Source organism: Pomacea canaliculata, linkage group LG10 (assembly GCF_003073045.1).
Source record: "Pomacea canaliculata isolate SZHN2017 linkage group LG10, ASM307304v1, whole genome shotgun sequence".
In the NCBI taxonomy this organism is placed as follows: domain Eukaryota; kingdom Metazoa; phylum Mollusca; class Gastropoda; order Architaenioglossa; family Ampullariidae; genus Pomacea; species Pomacea canaliculata.
In genome coordinates, this window is record NC_037599.1 from 2,003,088 (window position 1) to 2,027,900 (window position 24,813).

The window sequence follows — 24,813 nt, forward strand, 5'->3', positions numbered from 1 at the left end:
AATTTTTTTAAAATTTGATTTCTGTGAGTGTGTGCTTCATTAACAAAAATTTTTTTCCTTCCCCTTCTGTCAGCCGCTCGAAAGCTGGACCGTGAACAATGTGATCGAATGGATGGCAGCATTGAATTTGTACCGCTTTGCAGAGCTTTTCCGAGAAAAACAAGTGACTGGTGAAGACTTGAAAGTGATGGATGCTGACAAATTACATGTAAGTAGCATTGTTTACCTTCATATTCCAGCATCTTGTATGATCTTTGATATTTTGCTTTACTTATGGTGAAAATCAGATGAGAAATGTGTTCTGACAAGTACTCACCCGAAATGGAAAGATGAGGACAAGTCTGCCCTTCAGGAAGGTCACTGTTTTAATAAGTTAATTTTCTATTTAAAAATGTTTTCATGTTTGAAGAAGTTTTTCTGTGCATTAATTGAAAAAACATGTTGGTACTTAAACATCGAAAGAAGATGGAAACTAGATGTTGGGTGTCTATGAACATCTGTATTAAAACATGTTTGTAGCTATGAGAGAGATCAGTGGTGGGGGCTTGAAACATGGTCTTTCATGCAAGGGGCAAGTGTTGGTGAAGATATAAGGGAAGGAGGGAGTAGCTGGCATGACCCAATGTTCTCTCCAGCAGCCTGAGAGAGGGAGGTCACTCTCTTACCCTATCATTCCCACACCCCTGGCCGTTGCTGATGATGGCAGTGGCAAGGGCAGTGCCAGAAGAGTATCAGCTGTGGATGGAACTTGAAGCTAGAACTCTGAAGGCTGAAGGGTGTGCCTGGAAACGAGTATTTTACAGGCCGCATACCTTCCCCACCCCATCAAGCTCCAGCTCTAACAGATAACCAAAGTATCTTCATTTCCACAAAAAGGGAGAGAACACATGGTTACTTGTCTTGGGAGGCTTCTACTCTCCATCCTTTTAAACTCTGCAAATTGAGGTGTTCTAAATCAGGTAGACACCTGCTGATGGGGCATGGCTCCGGTGCCAAAGAAAGATTGCGAAATAGGAATTAGGAGTAGGCAGGTTTGAAGGTGTTGAGAGGTAAGGACGACCAAAGCATGCGGTCATCCAGGAGTCCTGTCTTCCCTTGGTTGAGTTCATTCCAAAGAGAAGGGGAGGTTTTGCTTCCTGTAGGTCTGATACACTGCGTATGCTTCATCAGATCTGGCATACGAGGCACGTCTCCGCAGGGCCTAGGTGTGCGGATATGTTTCTGTAGGGCCTAGATCTAGGAATGCGCTGTACATTGCCAAGATACGGAGGCATGTGGATGCTAGACAGAGCATCGGCAGGCCAGACAGTCCAAGATCACCAGATTCCATTCCAGGGAAAGAAGCCTGTCCTCATAGTGGTACATCTGGTAAATCGTCTTGTGTGCTTACACTGGGACATCTTGTGTTCTTTGCTGCTATTTACACTGACACCAAAGAATGAACATGAAGTACAGTGGAATAACAGCACTGGTGGAGAAGCAGTGGAGGGTTTGGTACTAGTTATAAATGGGGAGAAAAATTACTCTTGAGCTGAGCACGTGTGTAAGAACTCTCTACAAGAAAGCACTGAAGTGCATCTGCTAGAAAGAGCCAAGCAGTCTTGTAGTCCAAGAGGAACTGTATGTGAATGTTATTACAGCATGAGAGATTCTTGCTAATTGCTGATGCCACCTCAGTATTCGGGGAATATGCACACTAAGAAAGCTAGAACAGTGCCTGGTCTCAAGAGCTGCCACACAAATGTATGTTTGGGTTGATATAGTCTCTTGGTCAAGGCATGTGGGTGGCCATTTTAATCAGTATGATTTAACGGGGATTTCACTGAAATGAGAAAGGTCTCTTTAAGAACTTTTATGAGTATTACAGGTTTGTTAGTGACACTATTTAGTCGTCAGACTTTCAAAATGAAACTTGGGATTAGATGAGAATGAAATTAATAATTTCTCTTTGTACCTAGATGCTTCATAAGGTAATCACTGAGAAAACCTTCGGTGAACAGTCACCTTTTTCTTCTGCTGACCTTATGGACTTAGTTTCTGTCTTAAGAAAGCTGGGGAGTGAGTTTTTTGTTTTTTTTTAAGTCATTCGCCTGATTATCTTCTGTACACCTGTTTCCTGCCATGTTTCACCTACTTCAGATTATTGGGGTGAATTTTCCAATTGTAGTTTTTCTTGGAGATTCTGCTGGGCCATAATATCTGCAAGATAATGTTTTAGCAGACTTTTTTTAAGAAGATTTTTAGTTTTGCTATCATAAAAGGACTGCGTCCTCCTCAAACCCCCTTCCCAGTTTAGACACATCTGCACAGATATCTCCTCTGTTTAAGTATACTTACACAATATCTCCTAGGTACCAGATGTTGTATTGCAGGTAAAAATCCACATGCAGCCAGTGATAATTGCATTATTTTAAAACTGAAGAGATAGATGTCAGCCTGTTAGTGTTGCATACGGCATCGTGTGTAGCAAGATGGCTGCGCTGTGTTCAGCAAGTTGTGTGCAGCATGTGAGCAGGGTCTATCCCTGCAGGTCCAGGTCAGTGCACAAGCCACTGACGATAGCATCAGAAATTCCATGTTGCATTTACTGCTCTCAGCAGGGGTTCTGTTGAGTGGCTGCAGCCAGAGAAGGCTTGTTAGTAACTGGAACTGGCGGTGAAGTGCACGTTTAAAAAGCTTTATTGCTGTTCCCCACCCCTATAGTGGCTTAGCAGTTACTGCAACTGTGACCAACAGTGAAAATCCAGGACAACATTTTGAGAGCTTGGTTCTCAAACACTTTCATTCTCAAACACTTTGGTTTTGATGGGGTGTATTGGCAACTTTATTCTAATCCTGTGATACTATGCTTTAAACAACTCAGCTGCAGTACTTCTCTGGACATAATGGACAAGGCCTCAGAGTGGAAGGACGGATGCTCTGCAACATACAAGCAGACTCAAGCCTTGCATCAATAGCAAGACACTTGGCAGGAAGATATTGATGGGAGGTCACTACAGTTTGGCGATATTAGCGGGAAAGTGTGGCTACTTCCCCTCCGCTTTCGTCTCACGGTACCGTTTCTTTGTGGTTTTCTTTTTAAAGAGGGAAGACGGGGCTGATTGTTTTTTTTAGAACCTTTACTATGCTCCTAGAGGTCAGTGAGGTAAGAATCTTACAAAGTTACCAGTGGCGTTCATTTTCCCCTCCATCACCCCTTCCAAATGTTCGTCCTCGCGTGCTATCCACTCTCATCCAGATCCTTCTTCAGATGCAGTGTTGGTACTGGTAGAAGCGCCGAGAGTTGTTTTTTTTTTTTCTTGGCCGCTGCAGTCTGGCACCTCACAGCCATGTCGATCGGTCGGTCTGGCCCACCGCTTGAATTGCAGCCCTTGGCTGTCGGACGGTGACGTGTGCACGAGACATGCTGGCCGCTGCATCCTCCTCCCTCTTCCTCTCGTACCCTCGTGCTAACCACGCCCCCACCTCTCTGTCGTCGTCGCCGCCGCCGCTGCTGCTGCTGCTGCTGTGTGTCTGCAGTCCGCTGAAGTGGGGGCGGGATAGAGGAGTGAACTATCTGCTGCCAGCCGGACGGACCGTCGAGTCGGCAGCAACCGTCTGTGCACGTGAGTTTTGTTGTTGGGTGTGTGGCTTTTTGTTTTTTGCTGGAGGGGGGGGGGAGGCGTGTGCACGCGCTTTGTGCTCGGACAAGGAAAGTCTGGAATTGTCAGGACTTGGTGGTGCGAGAAGGTGATATTCTGTCTGGAGAGTAGGGAGCTAAAGTGCCAACGACCTCTTTGAAGTCCTGACGTCACACACCTCCAGGAGTCTGACGAGCTTTTGAAAGGCTTGGGACAGGAATGCATAGACGTGTGGAGGGAGTTGGGAGAGGTGGCTTCAGTGGGTGCTGCAGGCCGTTGGAGCCAACTCCCGCACGTCACAAGTGTCACGACCACCCAGCAGCCGACAGGCGAAAGTGCAACAGGGTGTCTGAGACACAAACCTGCTGCCTGCCTGTACTCACGTGACGTCACGGCACCTTTCTCTTACATGCAGGTTCCAATGGAAGCTTGTCTCTTGGCTCACATCACCCACTTCTACTGACCGCCACTGTGCGAGAATGGTGTTCTTCAGTTCTGAGTCTTCTCTGATTGCAGATTGTAAGGATTTTCTTTTTCTCTTTAACATTTTTACACTTCGTGTGCAGCGGGAAACCGAGCGTTAGCGAGGGCTAAAGGTCGCACCAGGGGTCACCGTGTTGGGTTGCTGGAGGGGCGGGCAACACATCTGTTCAACTAAAAGGCCGTGCGTACCACAGTAGTTCCTGACTAGTGCATACGTACGCAAGGGATTGGGATGGAGTCGGGGAGGAGGGTGAACTGCTTGCTTTCAGGGTTAGTGTGTTTCTGTAATCGCGTAAGTCTGTCTGCCAAACCTTGTTCTCCCCAGTTCATCTCCACTGATCTGTGGGGTCAAAAGTGTCTGAGGACTACTTTCTGTAACTTAACTGCGGTGTCAGTGGGAGGCGCTGGCTCTACTACACGAAGGAATCTCCCCCTGTTCCCTACATTCCGCTCACTCTCCAAACAGCATTGTTCAGCCAACACTTTGGGCACCACTGACCACTTGATGGGGAAAGTGAGGTAGTCAGTCCTATGATTGTAACAGAACGGTGCAGTGGTGGTGACCGTGTCTACATTGCACCTGCCTCGTAACTCTAGCCCCTGACCCCTGACCCCCGACCCCCTGCTGTACACACGGTGGCGCCGCCTTGATGCAGACCGCGCGGGGTGCAGTGTACGAGTTGTTCCTTGTCTCCGCCAGCCGGTAACGACACCAGCTTCCATCGCTCACTCCTGCCTCCTGGCCGCAGGCTGACAGCACAGACGGGAGGAGGTAGAAACAGGGCGGTTGGTGGGGGAAGGAGCTTGTGGCTGTGGCCCAGTGCGTGATGAAGGAGCTGGAGGGAATCCCTGGGGTTGGCATGCTGTTGTTGTTCACGCATGCCCAAGGACTTGCACAAGGTGAGGCGCGCGCGTTTGTGTGTGTGTTCTCTCAAAAGTTAACCTCATTACTTTGTTCTTCTGACGCGGCTAGCATGCGTGGGGTCACGTGGGGGTCGACGGACAGTGACAGCAAGCGCTCTCGCAGCTAGCTCATCCAAGGTTTACCTTAAGCAATAGTGTAGACGTCGGACCCTAAGATATGTCTGCACAGCATGTAACAAAGTTGGTTCTTTCTGCGATATTTGTGTCAGCTGGATATTTCATGTTTGATTTCCCTCCCTTAGAAGTCCCAGCTGTGAAATGATTGCGGTGAAGTCGGCCAAGAGTCTGGGGCTGGGCTGGACGGGTTCCAAACGGTCACCCGCTTGCACAGCTAAACGCTCAGTGACACAACACGTATGGTGCGCGGGTATAGAAACCTTGGGCGGCTCTTACTCCGCCCTCGCAAAGCTCAGTTTTGTTGTTTCTTCTCTTCCCTCTTCTCATCCCCAACCATCCTCCGTTGGATAAGCTTCCCTCCGCGAGTGAGGCGAGGCCAGGTAATCTCGCGTCCGTTTGAAGGCGCGTGCTTCCGGAGCATTTCAAGTGAGACGACAGGGGAGGCATCTCTGTTGGTGGAACAGCTGTCTGTGTGATGGTCGAGACAGTTATGAAAAGGTTTTAGGGTGGCGGAAGTCAGAACGTGCGTACAGTATATATAAAGATGTCACAAGATTGACAGGCGGGTAGAGCTAAAATTGCACACAAGGAAGCGATGATGTCCACGGGACCTGGTGACCTGGCGATGCGATTAAATCTTCTCCCTCCCTTTTCCCCCCGCCCCAACTCCAGATTCTCGTTCTTCATCCCATTGTCAGTGAGTGGGATGGTTTCTGTCAGAGTGTGTGACATGACCACTGCCATCCTCACCCTAACTCTGTGCTGTGCTTGCTGTGCTGTCGTGTCCATGGAGAGATTCATGATGTCTGATGCACTGCAGTCCGCCCACTGGTCTTCCGCCGAGCAGAACCTTTGCTGGTCAGCCAGGGTTCAGCGCGTGATGCGAGAGACACGAGGAAGCCCAGCGGGCCTTCCACAACATACGGCTTCGCTGTTTTCCATGTGGCAGAAAAAGGTAAATAAACAGCTCGCCAACAAGAGACAGACATCTAACAGGCGGAAAGTCAGAACCTTGCGAAGGGGCTGCCGGACATTTGACTACAGCTTCTGCTGCTCACCTCGCCTTTTGCCTTATGTAACTCGGGATTGGCAGTACTGCGGGTTTGGGGTTTGTCGGAGTGAGGAGGAGGAGGAGGCGAAAACGAGGTCGACACCGAAACTGTAAATGGACTTTCGTTCTCCTCCATTCAAACAAAGCGGTCTGTCCGTTGTTTGCTGTGAGGTGGCTACACGTCCTTTCCGCTAGTTTCGACTTCCTGTGTGCCTTGACGCTCGACAGACTGCTCGTGTTGCAGTGAGCCGGTCGGGTACTCCATGCTGACAGTCGCTGACCCTGGGTTCACTGACAGGCAACTGCTGCTGCACCCTTAGACTTTTTGGGACGAGTCGTAGCAGCGAAAGTTCGTGAAACACAAGGCCCTCGGATATATCAGGTCGCCATTAGTAGCAGCCTAGTGGCAGACATTTTGGATGTTGGAGAGAACTGTGATTAGGTCCCTGGGGATCATCTGGTGCAAGCTGACGTGAGATGTTCACCGAGAAAAAAAGAAAGAAAATTAAAAAAGGACTTGGCGGTAAAGGATTGAGAGGGTCGTAAGACGACTCTCGCTGGAGACGCGGGAGTCCGCGAGACTTGCGTGGCACGGGGGTGGAGTGAGAGAGAGAGGGAGCTGACCCATTGGAGGTTATTTATACAGACTGGAGGAGAGTTTGCTGGAAATGGATCCGCGGAACTGGGGCGGGCGCCTGTCGGCGGTACGCAGCGAGCTGGCCAGATAGATGCTGTGATCGATTGTGGCGGCGGCAGAGGTGGTGGTTAGTGTCCATGGTGGTGTCCTTCTGGACCACCGTCTCATCTGGCATCGGTGGAGCAGCTTTGACGCCAAGTATGAGGCGCGGGGGACCGGTGTAGGTGAGTAGTCTTGGTGTGGGGAGCGGGTAGGCGGGGGTGACTGTGCTTAAAGAGGACGAGGAGCTGGGCGTGAGTAGTGTTGAGTGTTGCCTGATGAGTCCGCAGGTGAGCACCGAGCTTTCAACAGACTTGTCACTGCCGTACCTGAGGGCCAGCGTTAGTGGGGAGGGGGAGAGGAGATGCCTGGAAGATGTCTAGAGAAGTAACTGGGGCCCACCGGAATTTGAACGGGAAACAACTGGCTGAGATATTTTTGGACACCGCGAGGATGATGTCAGCCATCTGGCGCGAGGTCTCAGTCCCTCTGGAGCGGTAGTTATGAAACAAGGGGGCAGCATGGGACAGGGACAAGCATCTTGTTTCCAAAATTATAAAGGTGTGTACAGACCCTGAATGTGTTGTTCTACCACCTGGAGCCGTAGTTATCGAGCTGATAGTTTCAGAGGTGTCCTGGGATACAGAAACACGAGGTAGCTACCGCGGGGTCTGGACACCACTTTATAACTTCAGAAACAAGAGACTTTTTCTTGAATTCCCGATTTTATTCGGGGCTGGGGGTACGACTTGCTGTCGCTTCAGAACTACGACCCCTGTAGTCTCTCGGTTTCGCTGTCGTTCTCTCTCTGCACAGAGTTCCATTGTGTGTGTGTGTGTGGTTATTGTTGCGGAAGTCAGCGAGCGACCTCTCTTGTCCAGGTAGCGGGATGTTGTATTCAGGTCTTTCTCACCCTCGTACTAAAACTGTCTGTGTCACGTGACCCGCTTACATCCTTCTTTCAGTTCTTAAACTACTTTTTTTACGAGGACTTTCCTGACACATGTTGTGAGTATTTTTATCTCCCATCCTCCCAAACTGCCAGCGCTTCCTGTGACAGCATCACAGTGAGATGTATAAAGTGTGATGTATACCACATGCTCAGCACCTACCTGTCGCCAAGATGTCATTTTCCGCGCGTTCATCGCAGCTTGTCAGCGGCATTATCATCCTGTACCCGTGTGGAGACACCGGGTGCTCACATGTTGTAGAGACACATCTGCGATGGAGTAGTCAGCTAGGACTAGGGTGTACACCTGTCCAAGATGTGAGCGTGTACATGGGTAGATTGTACAGACAATGATTTGAGGTGACTTTTTTAATGGCAGCCGAGAGAGGAGGAGAGCAGCTTGTGTGTTTGGCCTACAAGAGGAATCAACTCAGAGCTCACTAGCGCCACAGGAGGGTGGATGCTGGGGGAGCAGTCGGCTTGTGTTGTGTTCACGTGAGCGAGGAGATGGCAAGTTTTACGAGGGAGGGGAAGGCGAAGGAAGCTAAGAGGGGAAAATACTTGGCTCTTCTATCAAGGTCATCAACGTCATCGAAATCGCTCCTCGTCTTTCCCGCCGGAGGTATCCCCCTCCCTTCCCGCCCCTCATACAAACCAGCCCCTCTCTTGACAGTTCCGACCCGACCCGAAAGTAGGTTAGGTCACGTGACCTCGCGTGCTCCATGTCTCTCTGTGTCGCCGTGAGCTCCTTTCCTTCCCTCCATTACCTCCCCAGTTCCTTCCACTCGCCTCTCTGCCATCATCTTACCTGTTAGTAAGGCACTCGAATCATCGGCGTGTGACTGATGGGGCTATTGTCTTTTGATAACTGTGTAGATGAAAGATGTGCGGTTGAACCTGTTCTGAGGGCCTAACGCAAAACGAGGGTATGAGAAGTTGCTCCCTTGCCTCGGGAAATGGCATCAGTAAGTGCTGCGGGCATCAAGTGGCGCCTATTGACGCCTTGCATAGCCTTGCTCCACCCAGCATGCACACGCGCACCTACCCACCATCACGCGAGCAGGTCATTGAGGTCCCCTCACCACGCATCTTCGGAGCAGCCTCCGTGCTACCTGAGCCTTCCCCAACGCCTTCCCACGCACCAGTCCACATCGCACAACTGCACTTCCCGGAAGTCAGTGCGCGAGAGAGGGGTGAGGTTGGGTGGGGAGGAGGGTATCTGCGGTATGCTGTTTTTGTTACACACGTCGCCAAATCCGGGTACTGATTGTTTTCCGATCTTGTCGGTCCTGCTCCGGAGCAGCTCAGAAAAAAAAAAATTCTCCCTCCCTTCCTCCGCGCCCTCCCTCTACATGTGACGTCATACCTCCAGCCGTTGACGTCTGACTTCCTGTGTTGAAGGGGAGGGGGGCTGATTTTTATCGCGCACCCCCTCGCCTCTCTCCTTGAAGGCGACACCAACTACGCTGCGCGTGCGCAAGACCTATTTTGACGTGACCGGTTTGGTTCAACCGCCCCCCCCCCCACCAACCACCCTCCATGTCATCTCGCCAAGTGAGAAACGTTAGTATCGCCAGGCTGTAGTAGAGATGCCGTCCGCCATACGCCGTTACCCCGCAGTCTGTCAACTAGTCATTTTACTCCTCAACACCCTTTTGTTTGCACTGTTATTTCTGGACAGAAAACAATTTCAGGTGGAAATAAAACCGCAGCAGGGGGTGGGGGTCTCTGTCTCTCTCTGCCATTCACACACTCACACAGACAGTCGGCTAAGTTACCAGCAGTTTGCACCGTGACAGAACACAAGGGACTTTCACATTGACTGATACTCCAGAACCCTCGATTCGAACCCACTCGAACTCCTTTTGTATATCGACCTTGGATTTGTATTATTTTACACAAGATACACTTCAGTGACCACCGCTATACCTGTACCTTTTGTTTTTTAATTGATGTGTCGGTGAAGGTGGGCACGTGGATACACGAGTGACATTAAACAAACAACAGTCTCCGTGGTGAGCTTGAGAACGTCTGTACATTGTAGTGTGCAGGACATGGGATGGTGACAGAGACAGTCACCACCGACTTCTCGTCCCTGGTCAGGTGATCGTTCAGTTGTCACGCCCTCTTTCCTCCCCCACCCCACTACTCTCCCCTCGTCTGCCCCACCACCCGTTGACGCTTGTGGTGACGTAAGCGACGGTGGCAGTTAGGCCAGCGCGCTGTGGACAGCGGAAGGAACGTTCTCGATCAGACGGGTGCCATCCATCACAATACCCCATCAAGCACGCACCAGCACCATCCCAACAGCCGCCGTAACGGCACCACGACAGTGCTTCTCCCGTCATACACTTTTCCTGTCTCTCACTCCTTATCCCCCTCCTTCCCAGTCTTCTCTCTCACTCTCCCTCCCGCGGTAACAAAAGAAGTTGCGAGCTGGCTGCTAAAATCTTTTATGAAGTTCTCCCGCTCTCGTACAGCCCTTGTACAGCCCTTCCACTGCCACGCTGTAGCAGGTGAACCTGTAGAAGTCGTAGTGGGCTTTGTGTGTGTGTGAGAGAGAGAAGGATGTCTGCTAGCCCCGTGCAGTTGGCAGTACCTCCCTCGGCACGCAGCACAAGGAATGGACAAGGATGAGTTTCGTCACACCCACACCACCCACACCACAGCCCCTCTCGTCCTTCACCATCACCACCCCTGTGTGCACCTCCCCTGACTCGCATCCCCCATCAACCTCCATTTCGTGCTGCATTTCGTCTTTCTATCCTTCGCCCGTCCACCCTGCAAGTTCACAGCGTGCTCCATCCGACTTGATTCGCTCTCACCGCCTCCACTTGCCCCCTCCACCCCAACGGTCTGGGAGCTCATGACAAGAATGGAAAGAAGTGGAGGTGATTCACCGGGTTTTGGTTTTTGTTTTTTTTTGGTGAGAAGGACGGGGAAGTGGAGGGTTGTGACAGCGAGAACTAGAATAATGTTGCAGAGGTGAAAGTGGACTTTGTGGTTTTATCTGAGGAATCGTACAGGTTTCCAGGAACTGAAACACACTGTGCTTTATAATAAATAGAAGATGGTGCTTGGCGCAGTTGAATACGTTGGACGAGCGAGAGACTGTCGGGGACACATCATAAAGTTGAGGAGAGGGGGCAAGATGAGAAGTCTTACTCTCCCTTTACTCTCCCAAAAGTACTCTCACTGCCCTGTGGGTCGGAACCTGTTGGCTGCTCGTGCATGAAGGTTTCTTGTCGTGACAAACCTTTCCCTCTCTCCTCTTCTTGCCCCCACCCTGTCCACCTCCACACACACCCAACAACAGTAATGCCATTCAGTCACGATAGAAATTTTTATGGAGGAGAAACCTTCGGGAAGGTTCGTGGCCTTAACAAGTTTCTACCCTCACAACGATGTGTGAGATCCGTGTGTACACGTGCGTGCCAGCGAAAAGGATGTTGGGAGGTGGGGGAAGCTAACGAGGAGAAATTGGGTTAGCAGGTCACAGAGGAAGAAGCATGAATAATAAAACATGTGTTTTGAGTGACAGGAGCAAAACATGCAAAGTGACCGTTGTGATGCCTCTGTCCTTGGGTTACAACAGACGGATGTTCACGTGCGCGCGGGCGTTTGAAAGAGGAAGATGAAATGTTCGTCTTGTGAGAAGTGCGCTTGACCTTCGACCTCAGGGTTGAAGACTTGCCTGAACTAGGAAGAACTGCCGAGCCATTTCATTCTTCTGGGAAATGTAAAACCATGGTCTTTGTTGTGGCTATTTGTAATCACACTATAACTCACACTGCCCCTTGCCACCGCCACGCTGATGTGCTTGTACTTTATTATGATGCCATTAAGCCTACAACAGATACAACTGTGTGCGGCACTGCAGCGCCATCTACCGTGACTGGATGCTGCGCAGTTGCAAGCCGTGCCCAGCCGCTTGCACACCCGTGTGTTCAGCCCTCCTTTCTTCTCTGTTGCAGGATATGGGAATAAAGGAAGATTATCACCAGAAGTCCATTCTTGTGTGCATTGATGAGCTTTGTGGAAGGAACCCAGATAATGTGAGTCACCTTTATGTCCTTACTGTTGATAACATGTTGATGTCGAGATGTCAGTTTGTACAGAGCTTTATTACATGTCATTAATTGTGGATTGGTGCGTCTGAGAGCCCAGCAGTTGAAACCGGCCTTTTCCCTATTTTATTTTTAAGGGTTTATTTCAGTCGTAGCAACCCAGCAACTTGCGAGCCTACAAGACTGTTATTACAGTTAGGATAGGCGCACGTGCACACACACACATACACACATACAGGGGAAGGGGAAGTGAATGCCAATGACTGGGGGGGGGGGGCACCGAGTGTGGGTGAGGCCAGGTTTCGGTAGGCGTGTGTATAAGGTAGTCACTGGGTCAGGAAGCTAGGCTGCGGGAGGTCAGGGTGGCCTCTGGCGAGGCACGTCATACATCAACCCGGTTTCGTGCTCACCTTTCGCGACCCTTGTACCACCACCCACCTCTCTCCCTCTCACACTCACACACACACACGCACGTGCAATGTCTTTCTGCGCGCCCACAAGATAAGCACGCACACAACCACCCAATCTCTTGCCGCCAAATCCCATCTCCCACCCTCCTGACCCTTGACCCCACCATGTCGCTTTGCAGCTCTTGTGCCGCTGCACTGGAGGCCGATTTTTTTTTTTCCCCCTAAAGCTTGCGCAACTCCGAGGGAAGCCAGACCGGAGGGAAAAAAGAAGATAGCGGAAGAAACTCAAGTCCTTCTCAAGAGTTGCGTGAAGGGAGGTGAAATTTAAAAAAGCAGAGCTTTCTCTCTAACCGCGGAGATGAGGGAAGCTTGTAGTGGGAAATAGAGGGAGGGGACGTTCTCCTCCACTTGCTTGGATTGTGAGAATCAGACCGAGATACCCTTTGCCGTTTACAGACCAAGCCGAGCTTGTTGTGAGGAAGATGTGTGGTGGAGGTCATTGCTACAGACTTGCTGTAGGACTAAGCCACCGAGACAAACATCTGTTGCCAGGAGGAGCCAAGCAAGAAGTCCCAGTCATTGTAAATACAAACATGTATGCACTTGGACTTCCGCGCTGGAGACTCCCAGAGTTCTCGACTCGCTGCCAGTGACTGGTGCAGTTCCTGCAGGACTTGTCTGACTCACCAGAGTCTGAGCATGGACAGGACCGATGGAGGACAAGATGTTCGGGTCCCTGCGGTGTCCTCGGCAACCAGCAGACATTGTCAGGGTGGACTACCTGTCCAGGCGATGGAAGAGGAATAATTTGACTTGCACACGTAGAGGCACACGGACTCAACCACAACTGTGCGAGTTGTACTGCGCTCCAGAACGATTTTAAAATATTTTTTGCATTTGTAACTTCCGCTCTTTGGCTCCCCAGCAAATATTCACTGAAGCAAAAAATTTAGCGAACAATAGTTATAAAAAATGAGAAGAAAAAAGTGTACTACCAGAAAACAAAAACAAAACACTACAGCAACATTTGATATGCTCGGTAACTATCCCCCACCCCCCAAAAAAAAAATTTATTGAACTCAATCAGTTTTAATCAACGCTGCAATTCCACACGGTGTCGTGTGCTGTTTATTTTCATCAAGACTTAATGGTTCCCGTGTGTTACGAACTAAATCACTGTAAGCTATGTGAATATCAAACAGTAGAATGAGCAAGTAACTGCACATTCACATGAAAAAGGTCTCAGAACATGAAAGGCAATGTTGATGCCATGGAAACCAGAGCCAGCAATAAGATTGTTGCGATTGTTGTCTGTTCCTAGTAGTCATAGCGTTTTATTGTTTGATTGTTTTATTTAGAAAACTCGCCAGAAACAACATCGGGTATTTACACCTAAAAATGAGTGCAGTTTGCTAACAAGTTTATACTTCGTAGTAAGTACCGATGTTAGGATGCTGCACACAGCCATGAGCCGACATCAGAACCGTCGGAGGTCACACTGATAGTCGATGTAAAGGTCACGCACGTGCACAGTTCTCCGAAAAGGCGGCTGTGGGGTTTGTCGGGGTTTGGAGGACAACGGATCCAAACTGGGGGCTTGACCAAGATGCCAATGCCTTAGCACCTGGCCCTGAGCTGGTTGTAACAGCGGGAGGAGTTTTATCTCGGACATCAGGAGGAGCTTGAGCGCTACCTACCCTTGCTGGTCGCGGACAAGAAGTGCCTACCTTCATGCAAGCACGTGCCGCGCTGTCGAGTGTTTATTAACACATAGCAACGTGTGCACGGTGTTCAAACATGCGTGTGCTGTTTAATAGCGCGTAGCAAACACGTGATCTGCAGTTGCCGTACGTTGTAGCAATAACAGGAGAGAGTGTATGGTGGTGGTGGTGGTGGGGATGCTTTGTGCAAGGTGTAGTTACCGAGCTACCCCCACATGCAGTCTCTAACCGCCCACCCGTCTCCCCCTAGCGCCAGCTTGTCACTGCGAAGCTGTAGTAACAAGGGAATAAAGGTTTGATGTTCAACACACACACACCGATAACCTTGACTGTGAGGAAGGGAAAGATGAATCGTGGCCGTGAACTGGAGCAGTGATCTTCACTTTCCCCCCTGTCCTCCCACCTCTTGCACTGCAAACCTCAACAACGGGGAGCTAGAACGGGAAGAAAGAGAGGACGGGGGGAAGGGCAGGTGTTGCAAGAGGAAGGAGAAGGCAGTGGGTCTGTTTACTTTCGTGCCGACCTGCGCGTGTGAGTTAATACAGCCTTGACCTCCAACCCTTCACTCTAGAGCGGGAAAGGCGGGTGGCTGAGCAAAGGGGGAGGTGTACGAGTAAATAGCATTGGGGAGGGGAAGTGGAAGCTTTTGTTCTTTCTACGCGCTTCTCTTGATTAGCCGAACGCACAATGCTCCACTCGTCGGTAGATCACCTTTGTGTTCAACCGGCTTCAGGCTGTGACAAACACAACAACTCCCCACTAGGTCGGGAATCTGACCAGAAGCTTTTACACGGAGGTTTCTTGGGAAAAGGGAGAGGGGGATATTCTGCCAGGAGAGGTCAAACACAGACTTGACCCTGCAGTAGTTGTAAGTTTGAAAGTGTCGGACACAACGGTGACCTGTATGCACCCGTTCACACACACCCACACCTGTCTTCCGGTGGACCAAGAATCTTTGTGAAGCTGTCAAGGACCAGTTCTTCACATTGTCAGTGGCTTTCAAATGCATGAAAGTTATCACTTCTACCCTTGTTATCCCCCCCTGTGTACCCCGCTACACCCGTGTGCGCTGGCCTTCCTTCAGTCGGCGCCAAATGAAGGGTGGCTACCAACTCCATCTTCAGCTGCTCACTGCCGCCATCGCAGATTGAATCTGTAATGTTCATTGGCAACAACGACTGTAACACGGCTCGTAACACCCAGTCCGGGCACAGTTGTACCCTGTATGGCCTGCTGGAGAGAAAACGCGCATAAATATTAAAAAATATAAAAACCGAAATGTCTCCCCCTTCCGTCTTCTTGAACTGAATTTTGGACAGCCTCCTTTTTTTCTGTGTATCCTTGTGGGTGCTTTGTGTCGTTTGGCCGCAGGGTGCAAGCATTAACTGCCTCTACATTTGGGGAACGACTTTCCCCTCGTCTACTAGTCTGTGTGTGTCACATGCAATGTTTTTTGTGGCATCTTGCACATGATCTTGCCCGCGGCTATATTTCGGGCTGATTGTAGTTTGTGGCGTGATGAGGGGCTGGTGGTGGACCTCGTGCGGTGGTGGAGGTGCCAGCCCCTAAGGATGGCGGGTAATTTGACATGTCTTGGAGCGCCATGTCAAGAGGCATTTCCCCTGGCTGGCCGCCTGCCTGGCGCCGGGCTGAAGGCGGTGCGTCCGGTGCTCTCAGCAAGGAAACTTGTGGTCCACCGCCAGTCACACCAGCAGCACTTGTCTCCATGGACACCAGGGCGCTGGCCTGCTGCTTGACATCGTGGTCTTTCTCCTCATTTTCATGTTTTTTTTTCTTTTCTGTTTTTTGCTGCATTTTTTAATTCTACTACTTTTTTTTCTTTTCATCCCTGGGTTTGTTCTTTTGTTTTCTTTTACGGTAGTCGTAAACTTCTGCTGATGCTGTTTCCGTGAGCGGGATGTTGAGATTAAAGTATCAGAGCAGCAAATCCTAATGTTTACAGTCGCCTTCTCAGATATTCCTTCCCACGAGAATTTGTGAACAGAAATCCTCAACACCCTCCTTGCCGCTGTTGGCTGGATTAACCCATTATTTCTAGAGGCTTTCTCATCGGGGATGAAAGTGTTGAAAGAGTAAAGGAATGCTGGGAAGGCTGTCAAAGAGCGGACAGTTGTGGCAGACTTTTCGCCACCTGACAGAGTTTGTCAAAAAGTTGCAGTGTGGTGGTAGGTGCAAAAACCTTAGGTAAACCTGTCCTCTTGCTCCTTCTACATCCCCCCTCCCCCCACAACAGAGCTCCTCCGGTGCGCATAATGATTTGACAGATGTCTCCATGTCTCCTCCACAACATGGCCGCCGCCATCGGGTTAGTGGTGGGTGGGGAGGGTGGGTGGCTGCTGGTGGTGCAAGTGAGATGGGGGCGTGAGATACAAGGTAATTGCTGGGGGTGGGGATAGGGTTTTTCTGCGAGACACCCCTCCTGTTTTTTCTTCTCTCCCTCCCCCCTCACAATCACCTCCGCCAACTACCGTAACCTCCATCATACACACAAGCTCACCAAGAGCCCTTAAAGCTCTCCTCACTCCCTGTATCCCCCATCATGTCGTCCTGTGGCTGCTGTGAGCAGGTCAAGGGGATGGCTAAGCGATGCGGTTCTCCTCTGCCTACTCGCCGCGACCTCCATCGCCTTCATTGACAACTTCCGTGGTAGCTGGTGTGCCGGGAGTGGGGGGAGGTGAGCCAGCGTCTTGCTCGAGCCCCATGGTCGAGGGTTAGGGGTTTGTTTTTTGACTTTTTTTTTGGGGGGGAGGGGGAGGCGGTCAAACTCCAAACAGTCATACGGTGGCATGTGTGAGCTTCTGAAAGTGCCTTTTGCAATCTTCAAATACTTTGGAGGCCTGCCAGCGGTTTGGCTGAAAATTGCGCCGTTCAGATTCCATGTGGTCAAGGAGGGGCGAGTAGCACGGGTTATGGGTTCCGAGTAAGGTGACACAGGTGTGTACGGTGAAGCGAACTTTTTTATTGTGGTTTAGAACTGTTCATCCAACCAGCGGCGCTCACTAGAAGCAGCTTCACTTATTTAACATCTGTTTTGTTTGTTGCAGCAACCTTATGCCTCAAGTTTGCCCACCGCAGGACAGTGTGTAGAAATGGAAGGTAAGGGCTATCCTCACTCCCCTTTCCTAGCATAGTGCAGTGTTTAGTGCTTTGCTTTGTCACAGCCCTCGCGGCCTCGTTTAGAGTTTGTTCCCCTAGCTTTATGAATTAACTGTCTCCTGCCGCTTCTGTTGTAGAAGATTGTAAAGGTGTGTGTTGGGGGGGGGGTGTCTTTCTGTTAGTAAGTTCTGGTAGAGATGTACATCAACTATCTGTTGCCTTACAGCTGCTGGCTGTTCTGGAGACTCCGAGCACCGTTTCGCCGAGTACAACTTCACGTCGTTACAGCGCTGTCACGTGTGCGACAAGTTCCTGTACGGCCTCGTGCGCCAGGGGCTGCAATGTCGAGGTGAGGCCACGTGACGTGGGCACAGCTTACAGTGGGGGGACCTCGTGGACAAATGACATGGGACCAACAAGATGCACTTTACTGATTTTAAAAAAAAATAGATGTTTAACGGAGACATTCGATAATATCTGCACTTGATGTAAAGTCCGCTGCACTTTTCTTGTAGTTTCATTCTTTGGTTCTTGTTGCTTATTCCGCTGAAAATGTGATTGTATGGGGATGTGGGGTTAAAATTGAGAAAGAACAATAAAATGTACCCTGTTGTCTGACTCGCCCTCTTGCTTTGTGTGTGGCAGTGTGCGGCCTGAGCTGTCACCAGTTCTGCTCGGCTCAGCACCCGACCCAGTGCAACGTACCCAAGCTTGAGCGACTGCGGAGACAAAGTTTTTGTATGAGTAAGTCACTGTTTGCATCTTTCAGTCTTCCAGTCTGATGTTTGTTCGTGACTTTTGCATGAAGTGTATGGTTGGATCCGACATCTGTCGGACTTGTTTGAACGAACTGTTCAACTTGGTTCTGACGTATGTGTGTGTGTGTGTGAGAGAGAGAGAGTATGGTGTTCACATGAAATGTTTGGCTTGGAACTAACCATATTGTCTGACCTTTGACATGATGTCCAGTTCCTATCAGACATTTCTGTGTCATTCAGATGGCGTGTTCGGCTCGGAGCTGGCGGAGGAGGTGGAAAAGTCGCGACTGGAGGCGCCTTGGGTGGTGATACGATGTGTACAGGAGATCGAGAAGTGGTGCCATGAACACAGTAAGTTGATGTCGCCAAGTCACACACATTTCCACACTTTTTGTAGAAAGTTGTAAATTGTTCACTTAGTTGAGGCAATAAATCATGTTGGTGTTTGTTCCAGAATCGGAGGCCTTAAGCATTATCGAATTCGGCCAGAGCAGAAGACATCAATGCGATCAAGGCAGCATTCAATCTGGGTAAGAGGAGCTTGTACCTTACAGTAATCGTATTAGTGACTGTCAGCTGTTTGGTTTTCCTGCACAAGTAGTAAGATAACAAAGTTGGCGATGGCATTAATTTTTTTAATTTTTAAAAGTTTATTTTTAGTACACTTTAAACAGAGCTGTGTGGTACAGACTTTGCCCCTTCTACACCCTAGTGTAGAGCGAAAGTGTCATCGAAGTTTGAGGTGGAAGTTACAGACCATAGTGAGGTCTTGTCTCCTGTCACCAGTCACAGGCTGTACGAGTCCGCTATGCTACTTGCAGTCTTTGAAGAAGACGGGGGTGACCTGGGGTCTAGTAAAGGGAAGGGGCGGATGTTGGGGAGTTTCTAGGAAGATAATCCCATGCTTTGCCCGTTAAAAAGGTGAGAAGTGCGCCTGTCACTGAACAGGTTTCCTTCCACACATTTTAGCCAGGGTTGACAAGCAGACATGTTTCACCTAAACTTGGTGCACCAAAGTGGTTTTGTTGTCCTTTCCTCGCTCGACTGGCGCTGTCGGTGTCCTGCAACAGGATGTGTAGCCCCTCCACTCTCTGCCCTCTCCCTGTAGTAAGCGATATCAACAGGGACTGACTTTGGGGATGCATGTTGGACATACAGGAATGCAGGAGCATGCACTGTAACTCCTAAGCACGCTCAAGGGAGGGGTTAGCAACCGAGTGAAGAGTGAGTAGCGTGTGTGAGGGGAGAAGGATGTGTGCAGGAGGGTGTGTGTGTATGCAGTAAAGTGTGCAGTGGGTCTGTAAGGAGTAGTGTGCAGTGACAAGGGAACCTCAGTGTATCCGGGGTAGGGGAGTGGAGTAGAAACAGCTTGGGTACAAAACGCCTTGTCTGTCCTTCACAGGTGAGCCGGACAAGGTGAACCTGTCATCGTCTGATGTCCACAGTGTGGCGGGTGCCCTGAAGAAGTACTTGAGAGAGTTGCCCAACCCTGTCGTTCCAGTGGACATGTACAACCAGTTCATCGAAGTTGCCAGTGAGTGCTTTGATTATCATCTAGAGTATCTCTCTCCTCTGCCACATTCTTCACTCCTCTTCCCAACTTCCCATCCTGTAATCCGCATTTCTTGTGGCGGAAGATGTAAAATTGTGACGATTGTTTCTCTCGGGTTCGTTGGCAGCAAGTACAGACATCTTGCATTTTTCCAAGAAACCTTATCAGTCTCTTTGCCGTCTCTCCGCTTAATAATGTTCGTTCTTCGCCCTTTTGCTTTTTTTTTTTTTAATTCTTTCAGGTATTTGGAACATTCATGTCAGTAATTGGGAATGATGTTGTGGTAAATTAGTGCTGATTTAGTTGGAGCTAGGAGATGTGTTTTTACGGCGAAGATTATTCGAGATTTTTTTCTACTCCCCACTTTATCCACCCCTCAGAGGTGATAGTATGGTCTACAGCTGGATTCGTGTACATACTTTGTGATTGGCTGTGCAGAGACGGCCAGCAAGACTGACCTGACCAAGTCGTTGACGGACCTGGTGGAGGAGATGCCGCCGGCGCACAAATGCACGTTGGCCTACATCATGGCGCACTTCTGCCGCCTGTGGCGCATGCAGACCGAGTCCGGCACTGCGGACGGCATCGACAAACTGTCGCACGTCTTCTGTCACGTGCTGCTGCGCCCGCCCTGGGAGAAGATCGTGTAAGTGGCCGTGGGCCGATCGTGCACATTGCAGTCGTTATGATGGGGGAAAGGGGGAGTGGACGAATCGTGCAGACTGCGATGACTGGGGGGAAGAGTGCGGGAGGGTGTGTGAGAGATAAAAGATCACATACGTTGCTGTAGGAAGAGATGCTGTTGCTTGCAGGTTATGGGAGAAAATATAATGTTGGTGACATGGGTTTTTTTGGGGGGTCGGCGGGGGTCCTCGTGGTACATAAAAGCGTGAGGTGTAGGGGGTCAAGGCGTGGGTGGGGCCTCACACTTGAACAAGGCACACGTGCTTACCCGCGGGCAACAACATCCCTCGCGTGCCTGACATTTCACATCTGTTTGTGCATGCGAGTGCACTGATGTCCTGGAGGAGGGGGAGAGATAAAAGATGGGAAGGTTGGTGTGGAGGGAGGGGATATCATTTGTTTTTGTCTTCGCCGTCAAGGTCTCTGCAGGAGTCTCTTTTTTTTTTTAAACTAAAATGCAGACCCGCATGTAACAGGCCATGACCTGAAGTTTAATTTCTGTCTTGGACAATAAGGATTGATTTGACACTGTTGACATGTCAACCGTCGCCCCGTCCGCTATCGCGTTCCTTCTGACAGTTATTTACCTCCCTCCATTCCACCGCTCCTCACCTCGCCTGTTGATTTTTTCTTTCTATTGTCCTCCTCCGACCAGGTGGGTTAGGGTTCAGGATAGTGCGGTGACGTAAAGGACAGGTCGGAGATAGGGGCAATAAATATTTCCCCTGGCCTTTCACCTGGCCCTGGGAGTGCAGGACCCTGGTCTGGCAAGGGGCCCTCTTGAGCCCTGTGAACTGCCTGGCCCAGCTCACATACCTGTGCGCAAACCCGAAAGACTGGTTTTTGGGGCCACGCGGCCGGCGTGCTTCGTGCTTGGAGATGGTCAGACCCGCGACCGTTGGCAGCCGAGTCCCTGCCTGCTAGCAACGCAGGAGAAAGGCTGTGGGGAGGGGCTTGAAGTGAGACGGGACCGTCCATCGGGGATTGCCGCTGTAGTTGTAGAAGGTAAAGAGTCAAGAGTGAGCAAGCACTTCGCTTAGCTTGTAACGGGTGATGTTGCTAAGGCTGCCTTTTGAAAGGCTAGGTAGTGTGTGTGTGTGGTCATCAAGTAAGGTTGACAGACGGGACAATGTGCTTGTTTGTCGTTGCAGAGATATCATCGAGAACACCAAGCTGCACATCGACATCATCGAAGAGCTCCTGCGCAACGGCAACTGGGGCGAGCAGATTCCCCCTATCCCCTCGCCAAATCCCATCCTGCCTCCTCGTAAGTGGCTCTTACTACTCTATACGCGCTGAGAGAGAGAAAGAGATCATAAAAGTGTCTAGGATGTCCTGGGGCATGTCCTTTTTTCTTAACTTTTTTGGGGGGTTGAGGTACGGAGGTGCTTTAGGGGGAGCAGAATGCTGACGGATATAGTCAGACCAGAAACGTTTTGATCACTGCTGACAGCAGAAATGTTCTTTTATGGTGATCGCACAATGATGATCTTTTATACATGCACTTTTATGGTGGTCACACAGTGACAGACCTCTCTTACATGGACTTTTATGGGGGTCACAGTAACGGACCCCACCCCCTACATGCACTTTAGTGGTGGTCACAATGACGGATCGCCTACATGTACTCTTATGGCGACCGCACAATGAAGAAATCGTTAACGGTCGAATTCTTCAGAACATAACTTAGTCGTCAAGCGACGCGTGACTGTATCCTGTTTCTGTCGAGAAAGCTTGGAGAGAGACTTGACAGTTTTATTTTACAACGAAACGCAATAGTAAACCTGTTGAGCTACGGGGATAGACGCGTGCCCTTTGACGACACCCATGCGTTGTAGGATTCCCGGATATATCTTTGTGATCGAGCGGATCCAAAGAGATTTTTCAAGCTTTCAGGGGTGAAAGCTACATTAAACCCTTGGAACCACTGTATACATATATATGCCCTTGTAAGTGACTGTTAGGGACGACTACGACCTTTAGGACGAGAAGGAAGTTGATTGTCGCCGGTTTGCTTGGTGCGTAGAGGCCAAGACTTGCTAGGGGGAGCAGTGTCGGTAAGGAAGGTTTCGTTGGTGAACTGCGCAAAGAAATATCAGTATTTGTGTATCAGAGGGTAAATAAAATTCTTTTTATTTAGGGAAGTGTTTTCATAAGAGAAAGTCCCGTTACAGTAGGTTTGTTTTAATATTTTGTAGGATTTCTAGGGTTCGACTTCCCAGGACCAGTCGTTGGACCCACTATGCCATCTCCATCGTCAGCCGAGGAGCGTTTGAAGGAGGCAGAGTGGTACTGGGGAGATATCACCCGCGAGGAAGTCAACGAAAAGCTGAAAGATATGCCAGATGGCACTTTCCTAGTGCGAGATGCCACCACCCCGGGTGACTACACCCTCACGCTGAGGTACAGTGTTTCTTTGCTCGCTGTAACATGATCCCTCGGTGGATTTATCAACTAGGCCATTTTTTGCAGGTGTGTGAGGGGGTAGGTGTCGTATGCTGGGGTCGGTTTTTAGACATGTTTGAAAGTGAATGAAAGCGATGAAATGTTAAAAAACTTGATCACGATAGATTGCTTGTAGTCATGATGGCGGACTACCTTGATAGCACGTGGTGTGTCTTTGTCGGCTTGCAGGAAAGGTGGCAGCAACAAGCTGATCAAGATCCTTCACAAGGATAGCAAGTACGGCTTCGTGGAGCCGCTAGAGTTCAACTCCGTGGTTGACCTCATCCAGCACTACCAGACCAACTCTCTGGCCATGTACAATCGCACCCTGGACACGCGGCTCATGTACCCGGTCAGCAGGAACATGAACCTGGTATGTTGAACTCTTCCTTTACAGTTAAGGCTTTCACAGATCACACGAATCATACATCTCCTCTTCCTCCTCCTCCTCCTCCTCCCGTCATTGTACAGAGTGTGATGTTAACTTCACTCCCTTAATTGTCCCCTGACTGCGCACACAAGTATGAGAGAAATAAATTACTGAGAGAATTCAAATAGCCGCCTTATGGAGTTCGCTGAAAAACGAGAAGGTAATTTAACGAGAGCGTTTACCAGAGGGGAACGTAGTCACCCGGGGAAACGTACGTGTTTGTGACGTCATTGACTCTACGTGATCTTTACGTGATTGCGATCTCCTAGGAGAGCGAGCTAACGGAGGACGTGTCAGAGGAGGTGAAAAACCTGATCGAGGTCAACCGCCAGTACCTGGAGCGGCGGGCGCAGTATGACCGACTGTACGCCCAGCACACACGCACATCCCAGGAAATGCAACTCAAACACCAGGCCCTGGACGCCTTCAAGGAGACCATGGCCGTCTTCCAGGAGCAGATGGACTTGCACCGCCGCATGCACCAGGAAGCAGCGCCGCACGAGATTCAGAAGTAAGTAGCTCTGGCTCCCAGATTAGCTCTCTTCCCAACCCCTGCTTTCTAGAATATCTTATGTGTGGGTGTTTATAATGGGCGATGGCATTTTTCTCGATGGGGAGGGATAAGAGTTTGTATTTTACGCTTTTACCAATTAAAATTGACATCAAAAACTTTCGTTTCATGTTGAAATAAAATGTGAATCGACTTATTTAGTATTTTGTTTATAAGCTCAGAGCAATAAATGAAGTGTTTTGAGTCTCTTGAGAAAAAAATTAGTTCTCTATTGACCTCACCTGCGACCTCTGTGTCGAGCAGATTGCAAGAGAACTACGAGCTGCTCAAGTCCCGCTACATGAAGATCCAGGAGAGCAAAAGCGCCCTCGAGGTCGACATCAACCGCAAGTCGCACCTGAACCGCACGCTCATCTCCGACATGAACGGCATGAAGCCCGAGATCAAGCGGCTCACCCGCCAGCGCGACCAGCTCAAGAAATGGTTGCTGGACCACGGCAAGACACACGACTTCCTCGACAACATTCTGGAAGGAAAGAAGGACAGGTCAGGTTCTACCCACCTCGCGGATTATTCGTGTGTTATGTTGCTAATGGTAGTGTTTGGCCTTAAAACACTTTGGCGGTGGGAAGGCTGTCTGGGTATTTGATTGATTACATAGCTGTTGACACTGAAAGATGTAATTCTGAGGTTTGTTGTTTTTTTAAAAAAAAAACATTTAAAGACTAAGTGATGTATGAATGGTAGTATGAAATTTTGAATGCAATGGGTTTTATGTGTGTTTCACTTTTTTTATAATTCGAGTTATTGAAAAATCAGGACTAGAACGTTAGGGGGAAATTAATGGCGACTTCACCTTCTCGACTCACAGCCTTGACCTTACGTGCTCGTTCTTGACTCATTGCAGCCCGGCAGGGTCGTTGCTGCTGCCAGAAAGTGACTATGGTCTGCCACAGATGGAGGAGTCTCACTGGTTCGTCAACTGCCAGCGCTCGCGGGCCGAGGAGATGCTGCAAGGACGAACAGACGGCACCTTCCTCATCCGGCCCAAACCGGAGGAGGGCACAGTGCACGTGCTGTCTATAGTGTGAGTAGACGCAGCCTGGCTGGCTGCCTGTGCACTAGGGACGGTTCTCTTTACAGGAATTTGTGGTCATCGTCTTCACTTTATAGTATTCATCATTAGATTGTGCTTAATCCGATTTGGCAGTTTCAGTGTAGTTCTGAGAATTGGAGGCTAGTTCCTTCTCTCCCCTTCCCTGCACACTCACACTTTCTCACCCTCGCCTACTCGCCTA

At 49.8% G+C, this 24,813-nt stretch overlaps 1 protein-coding gene across 1 annotated transcript in view; it reads left to right on the forward strand.

The window, feature by feature from the left end:
* LOC112573132 (phosphatidylinositol 3-kinase regulatory subunit alpha-like) overlaps nt 1–24,813 on the forward strand; it is a 116,264-nt gene that overhangs the window by 85,844 nt on the left and 5,607 nt on the right. The window contains 17 exon segments of the mRNA XM_025253203.1: nt 74–208; nt 11,795–11,875; nt 17,084–17,135; nt 17,362–17,484; nt 17,781–17,879; nt 18,134–18,244; nt 18,348–18,375; nt 18,377–18,423; nt 19,119–19,121; nt 19,296–19,427; nt 19,884–20,091; nt 21,281–21,396; nt 22,328–22,532; nt 22,764–22,947; nt 23,274–23,515; nt 23,819–24,061; nt 24,423–24,602. Coding sequence (XP_025108988.1) covers nt 74–208; nt 11,795–11,875; nt 17,084–17,135; nt 17,362–17,484; nt 17,781–17,879; nt 18,134–18,244; nt 18,348–18,375; nt 18,377–18,423; nt 19,119–19,121; nt 19,296–19,427; nt 19,884–20,091; nt 21,281–21,396; nt 22,328–22,532; nt 22,764–22,947; nt 23,274–23,515; nt 23,819–24,061; nt 24,423–24,602 — 2,189 coding nt within the window.